This window comes from Galeopterus variegatus, unplaced genomic scaffold, assembly GCF_000696425.1.
Source record: "Galeopterus variegatus unplaced genomic scaffold, G_variegatus-3.0.2 Scaffold4819, whole genome shotgun sequence".
NCBI classification, from domain to species: Eukaryota; Metazoa; Chordata; class Mammalia; order Dermoptera; family Cynocephalidae; genus Galeopterus; species Galeopterus variegatus.
This window is the reverse complement of record NW_007730930.1, coordinates 74612-91914: the sequence shown is the minus strand read 5'-3', so window position 1 is coordinate 91914 and position 17303 is coordinate 74612. Positions and strand designations below refer to the sequence as shown.

At 41.0% G+C, this 17303-nt stretch overlaps 2 protein-coding genes and 1 pseudogene across 4 annotated transcripts in view; 1 reads left to right on the top strand and 2 right to left on the bottom strand.

The window, feature by feature from the left end:
* FASTKD2 (FAST kinase domains 2) overlaps nt 1–3114 on the bottom strand; it is a 28891-nt gene extending 25777 nt beyond the window's left edge. The window contains exon 1 of the mRNA XM_008588428.1: nt 2362–3114. Coding sequence (XP_008586650.1) covers nt 2362–3099 — 738 coding nt within the window. The 5' untranslated portion in view covers nt 3100–3114. The remainder of the gene's footprint in view (nt 1–2361) is intronic.
* A 1027-nt stretch (nt 3115–4141) lies between these two features.
* The window catches only part of MDH1B (malate dehydrogenase 1B, NAD (soluble)), a 31798-nt gene continuing 18636 nt past the window's right edge, over nt 4142–17303 (top strand). The window contains exons 1-5 of one of the 3 annotated variants that reach the window (XM_008588425.1): nt 4142–4271; nt 5840–5952; nt 14264–14398; nt 14601–14743; nt 16211–16611. In XM_008588425.1, the coding sequence (XP_008586647.1) occupies nt 4250–4271; nt 5840–5952; nt 14264–14398; nt 14601–14743; nt 16211–16611 (814 nt within the window). In that variant the 5' untranslated portion in view covers nt 4142–4249. Of the gene's footprint in view, nt 4272–5839; nt 5953–13776; nt 13798–14263; nt 14399–14600; nt 14744–16114; nt 16612–17303 lie in introns of those variants that run through there. The other 2 variants (XM_008588424.1, XM_008588427.1) reach the window with 2 other exon arrangements.
* Nucleotides 6920–10628, bottom strand: LOC103603837 (annotated as a pseudogene).

The window sequence follows — 17303 nt, the reverse complement described above, 5'->3', positions numbered from 1 at the left end:
TGATCACATCTGAGGAAACTTAAGCTGAAAGAGGTATGCTCTTTTGCTAAAATTACATAGCTAACCAGTCACAAAGTCTCGAGTCAGAACCACATAATGACAAGAAATGAAGAAGGCTAGAGGAAAGAAAGAAAAAAAAAGGGATTAATTCCCATGGGAGTATTTCCTCAACAATTTTCAGCATCCTATCAAATATCTGCTATGAAAGGAAAGACCACTTGGCTGCATGTTTGAAGGCAAATCCATTGACAGCACACTGTCCTTTCGTCTCTAACTAAAATGTTCTTTAGACATTCCAACAGGTGAGATCAAACACACTCACAGATATTTTGACTCCAAATATCCACTGCTCATACCTCACCAATGCAGATGCTCTGCTAGTGTGAATACCTGTCCAAAATCTACTAAGCCATCACTGACCAGGTCAGGTGACTTATTACAATTACTTTTAAATAACTACATTGGGAACTAACACACAGTCTACCAAATAAACATGGATAGTCTGTGGTTTAAACAAACACACACACACACGTAATAAAAATTAGTTCTTGGTGGAAGACATACGGAAATCACAGTAATGTAAAAAGTTAAAGTTAAAAACTCTCATATACCTATGAGCTCAATTCTTGAATTCTATAGTAAGACAAGATATACGTCAGATTACCCCCAGGAAATTCCTGTCTTTGAAAAAATTATTTAATCATGCTCATTGAGTTTAGAAGTCTGAGGTGTCCACTCTTAAAACGTAAATGATTTAACAAGCTAATCATTCCTTCCTCACATCTGGCATCAATTCAGTGACATCAAGCTGGACACCAAAACCTTTATTTTAAACTAAAAATAGCTCCCTCTATCCAATTTCATCCTTCTTCCAATCCATTTTCCACTCATTCAGTGATCTAAAATACAAATTTGAGCATGTCAACCCTTTACTTAAAATCACTTAATGGATTCCCATTACCTACAGGATAAATAGAAATTCCTTAGCCTGGCCTAAAAGGCTCCTTATGATTCAAGCCATATTTTTCCAGCCTCATGTCCTGACCTAAGGGCCTTACCCTTTCCTCCCCCTCCCCATGACCACCATATGCACACTTCTTCCTCCCCACTGCTTTAAACACACAACCCTATCATTCTGTACATCAGCCACACCAAACTTTCAGCTGTACTTTCAGCTCCCCAAACTTGCCAGACTTTTATTCTGGGAGGCTAAGGCAGGTGTTTCTTCTCTGATTGAAACACCATGCCCTTCACTGTCAATCCTTTCACAAACTGAGTCATACTTGGACTCAGACATCATCTCCTCCTGGCCTTGAATCCCAATTCTGCTGTGGACTAGGTGTTCATTCAATCAGCAAATATTTATTAAGTACCTACAAATAGTGATATTAACAGATATATAACCACAAGCAAGTTATTTAACCTTTCTAAGCCTGTTTCCTACTCAGGAAGATGAGATTAACAATACCTATTTTAAAAGGCTATACTGAAGAACACGAGGCAACTCTGTATTCAAACTTTGTATATATTTCTGCTTCAAATACTGACCTTGTATCATCCTTCCTCATTTCCTCTTCTCGTCATGAAAGCAACTAGGTTGGAAGCCCCTATTATACATTGTCATAACGCACTTTTCACAACTGTATTCCCTAGTGTTCTGCCCAGTGCCTATATAGGATTCATTAAATAAATGTTGGTTATTATTTTTGTAGTTGCCTTCAAATATATGTCTTCCCCTCTAGATTATAAGCTTCCTAAGTGCAGGAACCATGTCTTGTATATCTTTATATCCCTATTAACAAGTGCAGTAACTGGTACATAGTTGACATCCAATGTTTATTGCATAAATAAATGAATTGACTAACTATGTGACCTTAGCTATGTTCACTGCATAAATAAATGAATCAACTAGCTATGTGACCGGTTTCCTCATAGGCGAAACTAAGGTAATATCGACATTGTAGGACTGTTGGGAGGACTAAATAAGATTATGTATGTAAAAGGCATAGATACTCAATGAATATTAGTTCCCTTCCCTTCCCTCTCTCCTTCCTTCAACTACCCAGACTTTCTTTGTATATCTTGCATTTCTCCTCATTTGAGCTTCTTCATTACTACTTGATCCTGGAACAGGCAAATGGGACAAGCTTTCATAAATTTCCATAGCAAAATGAAGAAAAAACCAAGTTAACAGTTAACTTAAGGTCTCTAAATCATAAAATACATATGCGGAAATAAATATAAAGGAAATTACATCCATTTGATAGCTTCTTTTAAGGAAGCTACATATCTATTTCCCCTCATTCTTTCAAGACATCCTAAACCAAGTAAAAGCATATTTAAGTCTCCTTTTAATTTTACCTGGATCACCCTCAGCAAACTCTGTACCAGAAGAGTGTTCTGAGGGATTCCAAGCTTCACGATAGCGTGAAGACTGAACAACAGGTGGTCACAGTGCATAATCTTGGCTTCTCTCATCATATGTTCACACAGCTGGTTAAACGCAGGGTGGTTAAACATCAGTTGTTTTTCAAAGTGCTTCTGGTCATCAGACATCCTTTTGGCAATGATCCACATTGCTGAGAAATAGTTACTACTAGGAAAGGTAGGAGCTTTTGAAAATGTATCTAACACATCACTCAGGGAATTACACTCCTGAGACAGTTTTCTATAGCTGATAGGGAGTGGTTTTGTTTTCTTGGTGAGAACATCTTCATTGGAGACCTCATGATCAAATTTTACTTTCTCCAATCCACTATCAGATGTAGCAACAGAGACAAGAGAATGTTTTGTGTCAAAGGACAATTGTCTAAGGCAAAGTAATCTGTCAACTCTAAGAACTGCTACAGTGCTCATGCCCTTTGTTTGAAAGGCATCATCTCCTGATTTAAAAACGAATGCATCCTGAAAGAGATGTCTAATAGATGAATGCATTCTGTTATCAAAATCATTTAAGGGAAGGTTTCTTAGGTTCCAGTTTGAATAAACAATTTTGGGTCTGCAAAACCCCACAGAATATAGCCTCACAGTTCTGCTTGTTGGAACTGAAGTACTGAATCGTCTGAGGTTCCATAAAAAGGAACTTGCTTTGTTATTCATTTTTGCTATCCACTTGAATCACTTCCAAATGGTTTTAAAGTTGTCAATATGAAACAAACATCACTCCTGCTAGTGAAAAAGAACACACGCTGTTGTTTTCCTGTAGAGAAAGGAGTAATGAAAGGAATAAAAAATTAACACTTTTACTTAAAGAAATGAAATGCACTTAACAAAAGCGAAAATGGAAGCCTACGGGGCCATTAATATTTTACATTAATGCAGTAAAATTATTTAACCAGTATGAGCTTCCTCCACTTCTACCGCAATGTGTACACTGTTTTAAAGAAGCCAAGAGTACTGTGGAATCAGTCGTTGTATAAATGAAAAAAAAAAAAAAACGTAAGCGGACTTTTGGTGTAAAAGTGTTCCATAAAGCTTCCTCTGAAGGAGGGATTTTTGTTAGCACTGACTTGGAATGAAAATAAGGGGTTTAACACTGGTGGATAATATTCAAAGTGAGGCTTTAGCAACAGCCGAACCTGGACTAATAAAGGACAGAGACTTGGACAGGTAAAACGGCTCAGGAGAATTAGAAGAAAACGAAAGCGAGGTTTGCACGTGGCCCGCGCTTGGGAGGAAGGTACATTCAGCTAGCCTCAACAGACCCCCAAACCGGTGTCAAAAGCCTGTCCTTCCGCAGGTGGGCCACCCAGCATTAATCCACCTCCCTAAACTCAATGCCGGGGCGACTCCTGAGACCTTTCTATGCATGATAAAAAGTCTAGGCTGTAACACTGCCAATCGCTCCGTCCTGCACTCACCTTAGAGCCGAACCCTGCGGCTCTATGCAGGCGCAGCCATGACAGTTTCCCCGAGAGCCGCGTGTATCGCGAGATCTTACGGATGCCTTCACAGATCAAAAAGTGTACGTTCTCAGTGGTTGCAGAATGATTTATTTAGAAAGAAGAAAACCTGCCGAGGAGAATGACTAATTTTCTTGGATGCAGGCATAGAGACGGAGGAGATCAGAGAGTTTATAATGGTAGTGTATTATCGTGTACCGCAACGTAAGCCATTCAAAACACAACTTTGAACACCTAATCTCGCCTGCTTGGCTCCTGTTTCAGAGAAGTCCTGCGTTACGCCCTTGGCGGTGTAGTTGCTAGGAAACCGCGACGCCGCGGTCCCTGCCTCTGGGTCTCGCTTGACTATGGCCAAATTCGTGATCGCCGGTGAGTGATCCCCGCGTCCGCCCGCAGATCGCCCTAAACACCAACAGCGCCCATGGTCGCTCGGGCAGTGGTCTTCCTAACTGGCTTCTATTCTAGCAGTTCCGGCCTCTGTGAGGACCACCCCACGCTTTCTTAAGCATTCATTCAAAGATATTTAGTGGACAGTGACCACGTGCCAAGCACTGCCGGTCGCTGTGGAGACAGTGAAGGGAAGCTTCCTTCCAGGAGCTTTCAGTCTCATGGGGTACAGAAGCATTTAATGAAGCACTTTTGATACAGTGTGATTAATGCAAATGAGAGTCTTGCATAGGACTCTGGGAGCATAAACCCGTGACCTGGGTGTGTGGGTGAGAGAGAGGTGGACACAAGAAACTCGCTAGGGGAGGTGTTACAGGAGCTGAATTGTGACGGTTTGGGATAGAGAGGCCAGTCCTGATGAACTCACAGAGGCTAGAAGCCCTGTGGCCTAATGGAGAATCTGGGTATGAGGGGAGTGACAGAACCTGGGGTTAGAACAGGAGTAGGAGCCAGATTCTTGCACTCCACCTGCACCAAGAAAAGATGTTTGAAATCTATTTTAAAGCCATGAGGAGTCACTGAAATGTTTTGAGCAGAAGAGTGGTCTGGATGGGTTTGCATTTTAGGAAGCCCACCTTGGCAGCCATGGAGGGGAAGGATTGGAAACCATGTGACAGGCAACAAGGAAACCACTGAGGAGGCTTTTATTGCAACAGTGTATTGTACCTTCCTTTTCCCCTTCTCAGCAAGTTGCTTCAAAGAGTGCGCTGCTCTTCCATCTTCTTCATTCCACTCAATCTGCCTTCTACTTCTGCCTCCTTACAGAAATTATCCTCACCAAAGCCAACAATGACTTTTACAGAAGCTGTTCAGTCCTTGTAATATCTGACCTCTCTGATGCATTGAACACAATTGACATCTACCATCTACCTAAAAATCCTTTTCTTCGCTTCTTTATTCATACAGAAGAATATTTTTGAGCACTGATTAACCGTATGCTGGGAAGAGAGTGGAAAACAAATTTACAGAGAATGTTGCATGTGTGACAGTGGCAGGGCAGGGTTCTATAGAAAGAGCAGATTTGGGAAGGGAAGATTTGGTAAGGGAAGTTATCCCAGACTCTTCACTCTCCCTCTCCCACAACTCCCTGCCACACATATCAAATCCTAATGTGATTTTACCACCACTCTTCACTTCACACTTTACCTGTTAGTAACTACTAAAGAGCAGTTCATTGTTAGTAGTTCATGCTTACTTAGTTATAGTCGGCAGCCGCCTAGAGGAAGTGGGGTCTAGCATAGTACTAGACAAGGGTAAGTATTCAATAGTTTTATTCCTTTCCACATTTTATTACTTAAGATTCTGACCTCCTATGAAATTTATTTTTGTCAATATAATAAAAATCAGAAGTTTATTTCATGTCAGTTTATACTATAACAGTGTTATAAAATTATATCAACTGTGATTAATTATGTAATCATGTGGCAAATACTTATAACTACATGATAATTTCAGTGTGTTGAAAAAATGGCTAATTTGAACTCTTTTAGGTAGAGCAAATTGTCCATATTATGCTAAAGCAGAACTTCTGGCAGACTATTTACAAAAGAATCTTCCTGATTTTCGGATACATAAAATTACACAACGTCCCGAGGTTTGGGAGGTAAGAAGCCTTTACGTTTTGTTGAACTTACATATGCACAGAAATACGTTTTAGTTTGACTAACTATTAGCTAATGTATTATGTTAGCTTCCAGTAATGAATGTTCATGTGCTAATGATACTACTAATGAATGTTCATGTACTAATGAATACTATTAAAAAGAATCCCTACTTATCAGTATCAAAACATTATTTATATATTTTTCCTAATACCAAGTAGAATAAATGATACCTTAACCAGAATAAATAGACCCTAAGTAAAATAGGTTTTAGTGCTCCACCCCCACCCCAAGAATCCAGAAATCACTTGTTAACTTTTCATTCTCGTTTGTACTGATTTTTGTTTAATGCTATACCAAATAATATCTTCCTGTTTCATGGAAAACACTATTTGTATGGAAAAAGTACAGGAGAGGGCAACAAAAGACATTTCTCTTCCTTTTTAAGACACTAATAGGTGTGCCAGGCCAATGGTTATCACTGCTTTGTTCTCTGCGTGTGAATAGCTTTAATGAAAGCTGGCATCAGCTGAGTGTAAGTCAGCTTTCCATATTAACTTTTTCCCTTTATATGTAGACCTTACAGTTCTATAACTGCAAATAAAATTTGTAGTTACAATGCATTTGTCAATTCAGTTTAGGCACAAAGCAACTTCCACAGTGAGTAGAGAGATTGACATAGTCTGCACAAGCGACTTGCTACTTGCAACAAAATATATTGCAAACCTCTCATGGGCTAACTTTCTATATGATGAGCTTCCTATCTTCACTTCTGATGGAAGTGTTGACCAGTTGCTTTGATTGTAGGATTACATTTGAGTTTCTTGCTTCAAGCGATTTGTTTTTTCTTCTCCCTCCTGTCAGGTTTGTGTCTTCAGATAATCTGAGTTGTGCAAGTCCTTATGAGGAGAGCTCACTTTCTGTCTAGCCTACTGATAACTCTGGAACTGGCTCATGTTTACGTATGACTCATATAGGGTTGCTAGTTTTAGTAAGCCCAGGATGGGTTCCCAGCTGTGTGGTTGGCTCTGCCAATATTGCAGAAACTTTTTCTTTTTCCCTCCTCTTATGTCAGGCTGCTTTGAGGTTAAGGCATCTTTCTCTGACTTGCTGTTCTAGACTAAGGAGGACTGCTTCCACCTCGTGAAGAATAAGGAGTTTTGTTTGGGGTTTTTCACTCTTCAAATGAAGCCAACACATTTGGCCAAGCTTTTTGAATGCCTCATTAATATCCCACACATGCAAGCATTCTCTGGCATTGTTGGCCATCCACCTTTCCTTCTCCCTTAATATCTTCTGTTCTGGGTTCAAATCCTCATCTCCATTAGTACCGCTTATTCTGCCTCTAGATGAAACCTTGATATCTTTTTGGGAGGATTCATCATCTGATTTCATGTCATCTGATGAAGGAGGTTCATGAGGGTTTTCATCTTTCTCTCCGTTTTCAGTCTTCATTTCTGTTGGAACGACAGATCCAGACTGACCTTGCAAACCACCTCTATAATTTTCTTGTGTTTTACGGTTCAGGTCTGTGCTCGAAGCAGTGACTATGCTAGACAGAACTGAATGATTGCCATATGAGTTTCAATGGAGGATTGTTTAGACATATGAGTTTTAATAGCAATCATTCAGTTCTGTCTAGTACAGCCACAGCTTCAAGCACAGACCTAAACCATACAACACAAGAAAATTATAGAGGTGGGTGGTTTGCAAGGTCAGTCTGGATCTGTTGTTCCAACAGAAATCAAGACTGAAAACAAAGAGAAAAATGAAAACCCTCATGAACCTCCTTCACCAGATGACATGAAATCAGGTGGAACCCTCCCAGCTATTCCACTGCTGGGTATATACCCAGAGGAATGGAAATCATCATGTCAAATGGATACCTGCACTGCCATGTTTATTGCAGCACTATTTACAATAGCCAAGAGTTGGAACCAGCCAAAATGTCCATCATCAGATGAGTGGATAAGGAAATTGTGGTATATTTACACAATGGGATACTACTCTGCTATTAAAAAAAAAAAAATGAACTACCATTCAGACCAACATGGATGGACTTAGAGAAAATTATTATAACTGAAATAAGCCAAGTACAGAAAGAGAAATACCACATGTCCTCACTTATTTGTGGGAGCAAAAAATAAATAAGCAAATAAACATACAAACAAATAAATGGGGTGGGGGGAAGAAGACTCACAATCACAACGATTCCTTAAACTTTTTAAGACAAGTGAATAGATATGATGTTGAGTGGGGGGAGAGGGGAGAAAGGAGGAACTGGTAAAGGGACATGAAAATCAACTACATTGTGTATTGATAAATTAAAATAAATTTTTTTAAAAAGAAAAAAGAAACCAATGGTCTTCCTGATGAGTTCCAACCACTGAAGCCGATTGCTTGTAGCAAGTCTTGATCCTCCTCCTTAGTTTGAATTGAGGCTTCCAACTGATGGTTTATGGAATGGTCCCCATAAACTGTGTGTATCATTGTGACCAGTAGCAAACTGGTGGAAGGTCCCACAGCATAGTTTCACAACACATGGATAGCATCATCGAACCTATCTAAATGATCCTCCATTTGAAACTGCTCATAGACATCCTTTAAGAAGGACATTGCACCTGCACTCCCATGTTTATTGCAGCTCTATTTACAGTAGCCAAGATTTGAAACCAACCCAAATGTCCATTGACAGATGACTGGATAAGGAAAGTGTGGTATATATACTCAATGGAATACTACTTTGCCATAAAAAAGAATGAAATTCTGCCATTTGCAGCAACATGGGTGAACTTAGAAAAAATTATGTTAAGTGAAATGAGCCAGGCACAGAAAGAGAAATACTGCATGTCTTCACTCATAAGTGGGAGCTAAAAGGAAGGAAGGAAGGAAGGAAGGAAGGAAGGAAGGAAGGAAGGAAGGAAGGAAGATAGAGTCCCAATAATACATTGAACTTGCAAAAAAAAAGAAAAGAGAACAGAACTGTGGTTATTAGAGGTGGGGGGGAGGGGGTTAGTGAGAAATTCATTAAGGGTCACAAAGATTGATTGTATTTTGTAATCATGAGTATACTAATTACCCTGATTTGATCACCATATATTGTACACATGTATTGATATTCAAATCTGTACCCCACAAATACATATAATCAATTATGTTTCAACAAAAAAAACTGTCCAAAAAAAAAAGGACATTGTGGGGTTGACCAGTTAGCTCAGTTGGTTAGCGTGTGAACTTGGTAACACTAGGGTCTAGGGTTCCATTCCTGTACCAGCCAAGAGCCGAGAGAGAGAAAGAACATTGCATCTTGCAAATGTTCATGAAGTTGCTGCTCAACTTGGCTTCTCAGAGAGTGGAGTGAATTTCCATAGGTTTAGGATAAAGGATCTTGCCCTCTAGGTCTGGGCCTCTGACTGGTTCCTGTGAGAGTCAAAGGTCCTCCAACTGGTATTGATAGATTTGATGGAAAACTACTGCTGGTGTGGTCAGGAGAATAAATACATGTGAAAACATTTCCAACTGCATCGCCTGTCTGTGAGCTTCCAGCAATATTCCCTCTGGTTCCTTGCATAAAGAAAGTGCTAGCAAACATACTGGTTGGTGGCTTAGGAGATGGATAACTAGAGATTCACAGTTGAAATCATCTGAATTTGGGGAAGGTGCGTATACAGAAGAAGGCAAACCAGGAGGCACCTTTCTGTCTTTCTCTGCTTGCAAAGGATCAAGTGCTGCAGAGTCATGGAGTGGACTTCTTCTGGACCTTGTGGCAGAGAATGAATAGTATGGTGCCCCATGTTTTCCCGAGGAAGACAGCTGTGCTAGGCTCCTGTAGTGGATTGAATTATGTCTCCCCAAAACTCCCTGAAGCTTGAGTTGTGTCCCCCAAGTTTTATGTATTAGGAACTTAGCCTTCACTGTGACTGTTAAGAGGGTGAGAAATCCTATTATGGTCATTGTAAGGTGGGGCCTTGAAGAAGTGATTGGGTTGTAGGATCCTGCAGTAATGAATGGATTAAAAAATCGAGGTCAGGGCCGAGCCCGTGGCGCACTCGGGAGAGTGCGGTGCTGGGAGCGCAGCAGCGCTCCCGCTGCGGGTTCGGATCCTATATAGGGATGACCGGTGGGCTCACAGCACTCACTGGCTGAGCGCAGTGCGGCCAGTCTCAAAACAAAACAAACAAACAAAAAAAATCAAGGTCGGGGGCGTGGTTCTGAGGGCTTCAAAAGAGGAGGAGAGTCTGTCTGTTGCTCTCTCTGCTTCTACCATCTCGCAATGTGAGACCCCTGGGTCACTGTCACCACCATCAGGTGGACTTTGGACTTCCCAGCCTCAGAAACTGTAAGCAATAAATTTCATTTTCTTTATAAATCACCCAGTTCCGTGTAATCTGTTATAAGCAATACAAATGGACTAATACAGCTCCCAAGTCCTAGATATTGTCTCAGAAGACTAGATTGACAGGCTGCTGTGCAGAGAAAATGAGCCTCTCTCTGACATTTTTCCCATCAGATTTAAGTTCATGGAAGGTTTGCGGGACAAGCCTTTGTGGGCCCCTAATCAACCATCATTTAAGTGATCACTGTAATGAGGGCTGTCTGTAAAACCTCTAGATGAATCATAGGAGGGTCTTGGTTGACCACTTTTTCCCCAAGATGTCATACTTGCTTGTTCATCCATACAGCTTTGGAGGCTGGGAAGTCCACAGTCCAGGGGAATCATCTGGTGAGGGCCTTCTTTTGGGAGGGAACTCTAGAGAGTCCCATGGTGACCAGGTATCTTATGGTTAGAATCTCCTTCATACTGATATCCAATGACATGAAGGACTTGTTTATTTGAAATACCCTTCTTTGGGACTGTGTTTCCCCAGAAACAGACTTTGAGATAGAGATTTTGGTGAAGGGGCTCTACTGGGAAGTGCTCTTGGAAACAACATCCTGAGAAAAAATGAGGGCAGCAGGATTGGGCAAAGGGAGAAGTCGAACTGTGATTCATCTGCAACAGAGGACTCCTGCAGGGAACTCTGAAGCTGGGATGGCCTTTCAGATATATCCCACGTTAAGGCAAGGGAGCTGAGCTTTTGTACTCCCACATCAACCAGTCATTGGATGTAAGCTGCCTCTGCAGAAGAAACTTAACCTAAAGCATTGTAGCTTTCTTGGGCTGAGGTCAATTCTTTAAGAGAGATTTAGCCCAGAGCTATCAGCAGCCAATACACCTGCTGTCTGAGGGAATGAGTGCCTCGGTTATGGGAGGGAATCTGGACTAGACATGACAGCATCTGCTACAGTCCACCCGTTGTGCCTTGTGGATCCACATGCTCCATGTAATAAGTTTTCACCATCTGGGAACAGTTTCTCCAGGATTCTGGTTGGCATTTTTCCCTGGGGAAACTTTACAAGAGGAAGGTTAGTCAAATGAACTTCAGTCTCCACAGCACATAGTTTCAAGGCCAACTGATACTCATCACCTCTCTTTTCTACTGTCCATTGCAGATTCCCCTCACCCTCTGCTGGTCTGGGTGACCTATTAGGTGTGGTGACCTATATCTGCATTTTTAAGAGATCTGAGCCCTAGTTTCTATTTTCTTTTCTGAATGTGACTCGTGCTCTTGTCCATTTACTATCAGAATTGAGCAGGGTGGTACCAAAGATGCCCCAATGGATAACCTAGATGTTAAATGTTCTTTCTTGGCCACATCAAGCTTCTCTACATGCTCCTGATCATCAGGGCCTATTGCCCCTTCCAGAATGGGAACTCCTTTCCTTGCCTGCTGGTCTCTTGGCAAAGGAGCTCAAAGTGACCAAGTGGTAGCCATAGCTTAAATTTTAATGTGACTCTTCCTGTGTCCTCTGGTAGAAGCACTCCCTCTCTGAGATTTAGAGTCTCCAGACCCACAGAGTCTAGAGTAGAGGGGTTTGGGGAAGCATAAATTCCCCAAGTGGGTCACTCTTAATTCCACCCCTTGGTTCCCAGATTCATGTTTTCTACCTATTGTGGTGGAACATTATATTGATTTAAGATGTATATCGCATCCAGAAGGTGCCCCATCTTTGCAAGGTATTAGTCTCCAAGCTGGTGCCTGTACCTTCAGTAGAATGTTTTACTCCTCTGTCAGGGTGGGTGATGTGTATGATAGAGCCAGTGGATCTCCTGGTTTTGTTCCCAGTGCCAAACCTCCTTTGTTCTAAAGTGGATCTCTTGGTTCAAACTGACATTATGCATTATCCTGTGTTGATAGGTTAAACATTTTCTAAGTTCTTGGACAAGGACACTGGCCAAAGCCCTACAAGTAAGAATAGCAATACTTTACCCCAAATATTCTTTACTCCTGTTCCAAATCAAAATGAATCAATGCCCTTTAAAGGGTAGAAGAGGTCCAATGTAACCAACTTGCCACCAAGAGGGTGGTTGGTGTCTTTGAGGGATAGTGTCATTATCAGGGGGCCATCACTGGCCTCTGTTGCCAGTACATTAGCCATTTAGCAGCAGCAATAGCTAGATAAGCTTTGAGTAGGGGTAGCCCATTCTCTTGGGCTGTTACACAGCCTCTGTCTCTTTCATGAGCCCTTTGTGCCTGCAGCTGCCTAAGTTATTTCATCTGCGGGTTGTTTAGTGCTTCTTTTGCAATAGATGGTCTCTGGTGGACACTGCCCCCAGCCTCTATTATTTCAGAATTTTATCATCCCATTTGCCAGGGAATCCAGCTCTATAACAGCATGTCCTTTAACAGCCCTGGCCTAGAATGGATAGCCTCACCAGGTTCTCAGTGACACTGGGACCCCCCCTCCCCCCACCTTTTGAGTGCATTGCTTATCACTTTGGTGAATGTAGTGTCTTCCATGCCCTTCCATAGAACAGGGTAGACTAGTGGGCTTTTCAGCCTTCCATAGTACCATATCCACCAGCCTTTTGATCCCTTACTCCATGTCTTTTATGGCAGTTCTGGCATTTTTATTTTATTAATGTGAATCATCACTTTCTCCAAGCTTCCAAGAGCCCATCTGGCAACACCTTATCACTATCTTCTGAGGTTTCTGCTAGGGTATACACTCCTGAACTGCAGAAGAGTGATTCATACTGATAAATTCTCCTTTGTTCAGCTTTACATTTCACTCTTGATTCAGCATTGTCAGGGTTCAGTCCTACACATGTTCTCCCAGCAACATGTTCTGCTTACTGCTGAAGGAAAGGGTAAAGTCCCTTTCATCCATAAGCCCCTCACTTCACTGGTCAGGCCATGCTGAGACTAGGGGGACATGGTGGAATCCTCGCAGCCCCACCGTTTGCTGTAAGGTAGCGAGATCTTCAACATCAGCAAAGGAAATTAGTTTCTAGGATTTCATTTCTAAGGTAGCCTCATTACACATCTCCAATGAGATGGCTTTAAGGCTGCTGCCATGTACTTTTTTTTCCCCCATCAAATTTAGCAGTGGGGTGTTATATACCAACACTAGTGACATTAATGCTAATAATGCTACCATGTACTTTACAGATAAGAGTGTTGCTCTCAGTCTCTACTTAGATCTTGTCACTGGAAGACATGGTCTACACAAAACAGATAATGATAATTTAAACTTTTTCTGATAAATACTATCAAAAATCCCCAGATAATTTTTAGCTCACTAATTCAGTCTGAACTGTATAAACCATACCCACAGATTTGAAAAGCAATATCAAATTTAATATGGCCCTAAGACTGGAAATATCTCATATATAAGAAGAATAAGAGGAAAATCAGTTGAATTTTTTTTTTAAATCACTCAAATTGGAATACCTCGCCTCTCTTTAAGATAAACACTTGTACTCCAGGTCTCCTCAGCAAAAAGAGCCACTTGCAGTGCCTTAGGTTGGTCAATGAATTTGAAGGATATTTTTTCTTATTTTATTAACTTGTTACTTAACTCATCACTCTTTTCTATATTTACATTTTATTGTTTAAAGATATCTAAATTGTGGGCTGGCCCGGTGGTGCACTGCTACAGTGCGCCGCTTGGGAGCGCGGCGGCGCTCCTGCCCAGGGTTCGGATCCCACATACAGACCGGTTCCCGCTCACTGGCTGAGCGAGGTGCAGGCGCGGCACCGAGGGTTGCGATCCCGTTGCTGGTCCTGGTCCGGTACGGGCGCGACACTGAGGGTTGCGATCCGTTGCCAGACACGAAAAAAGACAAAAAAAAAAAAAAAAAGATATCTAAATTGTATTATACATAAGGACATTAAAAACAAGCTAGCATTTTAGTTTTAATTCTAAAGTATTGAATTGAATTCTCAGGCAGATTTAATACATGTCTTCACTTGGAATATCATTCAATAGGAGTGGCTGAATGATGTCTGTGAAAAAAATAAGTGGAGTCAGAAAAATTCCCCCATCATCTGGAGAGAGCTGTTGGATCGTGGAGGGAAGTGTTTGCTTTTGGGAGGATATAATGAGTTCCTGGAGCATGCTCAGGTACATAAATTAAGTTGACTTATCTGTTCAAAAAAACTATCATTCTCTTACATTATTTTATTTTTCAAATGTCTTGCTTTCTGAGACATTCTCTCATCTCTCTTTTTATTCTGTTTTGACTTTAAACAAAAACTTTCCATTATAGCTATTTTCAGCTAATTATCTATTCTCCGATGTTGGCTTTTCCTTTCCCAATATTTAGCTTTACTATAATGTCACCTCCAGCATGACGACTCAGCAGATGATGGTCATTGCTCAAGAGAACCTGGGGGCACATATAGAAAACGAGCTGCAGGAAGAAGCCCTGAAAGGTTTCATCCACCCCTTGCAGGTCTGGATCACCAGGTGGGACAGTCAAACCCCAGGATTCATGAGATTGGCTTTTTATATTTAGAAAGGAAAAGAGATTGGATTAATTCCATGAGGGAAAAGTACCTGAACGTTGCATTTGAGATTTGTGTGTATATGTAGACATATGTATAGGTGTGTGTGTGGGGTGTGTGTGTGTGTGTGTGTATTTTCCAACATAACCCATGTATGAGTTTTAGACTGTACACACACACACACACACACACATTTAATCTAAGATCAACTTTATAGCATGGCCGCTTTGCCTGACTTGCCCTCTCTGACAGGTGCTCTCTCCTCTTTCCCACTCACTAGAGTTCCTGGGCTCTCCCTCACCTCATGCACACACACTCTCTCAGGAACTCTCCCCTCACCTTGCTCTTTCTTACTTTCCTCCTTCTCCCATTTGCTCCTCATTTCCCCCATCTGGGGCACGTGCAGTCTCTGCACTCTCTCTCTTTTTCTCTCTTGTGTTCTCTCTCCCTACCCCCCCCATTCCCGACTCCTCAGTCTCTCTCACACTGTCCTCACCACACATGTGTCTATCCTAATATATGCCCTCATTTTAAAAATTATTTATTATTATGAAATATTTCAAATACAGAAAAGAATTGAGAATGAGATAATAAACCTCCATGACCTTATCACTCAGATTTAATAAATATCACATCTTCTTTAGACATTCTTCAAAGGATTAAAATGATACAGATACTGTTGAAACCCCCATTGTACACCTCCCCAGACCCACTGTGAATACTAGAAATGCCCATATGCATTTCTGAACTCTCCACAGGGGGTCATTACAGCTCAAAGTCAATAATCACAGCCATAAAGTACCCAGATAGTTGCTAAATTGTGGCTACAGACAAACCATACATAGCTTGTGTGGATCTTTGCCATCTTTGTAAGGATTTTTCTTTGTAAGAATTTGGAGAAGATAGTCCTCTCCAAAAAATGTCATTACTTAGAAGATAAGGGAAGAAAATTTTAAAAGAGCTATGGTTAACTGAAATTTATGTCTTTATCTTTTCAAGAGGAAATGTAAACATAATTAGAATTATATGATACAGATCTTTGAAATTTTGCTTTCTGCATATGGGGAATTCTAGTTTATTTGAAAACCTAATAAACAGGTGCATTTCTTATTTTTGGAATTGTTTTCATATGGCCAGAGTAAGGGGTTAGTAGTGAGAATTTTTTGTTCTACTTTTTATTTCTAGCCTTAAAACTGTTTATGTAGCTGTGTGCATGCCTATATAAATATTAAATCACCCTATTAACGCACATGCAGGCACATCTATTAGGAACAGAGGATTAAAATGGGCAAAGGATCTAACCATTCACAACCGGCCTTTGCACTTTTATCAGTGCAGCTACTCCTGCCTGCTACAACCTAATTCCCATATTGACAAGCGGTGAAGTGTTTGGGATGCATACAGAAATCAGCATCACTCTGTTTGACAGCAAGCAGGTGGAAGAACACCTCAAAAACCTTGTGATGGAAACCCAGGACCTGGCGTCGCCCGTCCTCCGCAGCGTCTCCATCTGCACGAACGTGGAAGAGGCCTTCCGTCAGGCCCACGTTGTCGTCATTCTCGATGACACCACCGAGCAGGAGGTGCACACGCTGGAAGACTGCCTTCGTCGCAGGGTGCCTCTGTGCAGGCTCTATGGAGGCCTGATCGAGAAAAATGCTCATGCCTCTGTCAGAGTGATTGTGGGAGGAAAAACCTTTGTGAATCTGAAAACCATTCTGCTTATGACATATGCCCCAAACGTCGCACACAATATTATCGCTGTGGCGCTGGGGGTGGAAGGTGAAGCAAAAGCTGCACTGGCCAGAAAATTGAAGACATCCCCCTCATGTGAGTGAACTCCTGTGTTAGTTTATGTTTTTGTTTTGAAACAACATGATTTCAAAGCAGCTAGGAAGAGCACTGAATCCTCTAGGATCATTCTGGATATCTGGAATAGAAAGAGGAAATGGATACAAAGAACTTCTTATAGTAAGATTTGACTACTGTGCAAACATTTTTTTACTGGCTTTCATGACTAACTCTGTCCTTCATTATAAAAATGAATAAACAGATATTTACTATAAGATCTATATTATTCAAGTAATAATTTGAAACCTAATATTCTTAATATTTGAGACCTCGAATTCCTAATATTCTATGATAATAGTCAGTTAGGGTAATCAGTGTTGTCTTTTTAAAAAATCTGTTTGAAAAGGGCTGTATTGAAGTCATTCTACCCCACTTCCCCACCTGTGTGACCTTGATCAACCATTTAATCTTGCTGTGCCTCAGTTTCCTCATTTGTGAAATGAGGATGTTAACAGTACCTACCTCCTAGAATTGATGTAAGTATTCAATGAGATAATATTTCTGAAGTACTTACAAGAATACCTGGCACATGGTAAACATGTGCAAGGATATAAAACTTATCAGTAGGATTATGATATCTGATCACTTTCTGCTCCTGTTAATCTTTGAACTGGTAGATGTCAGAATCATAGAAAGGTGAGACAGTAAGAATAAGGATTGTATTTAAAAAG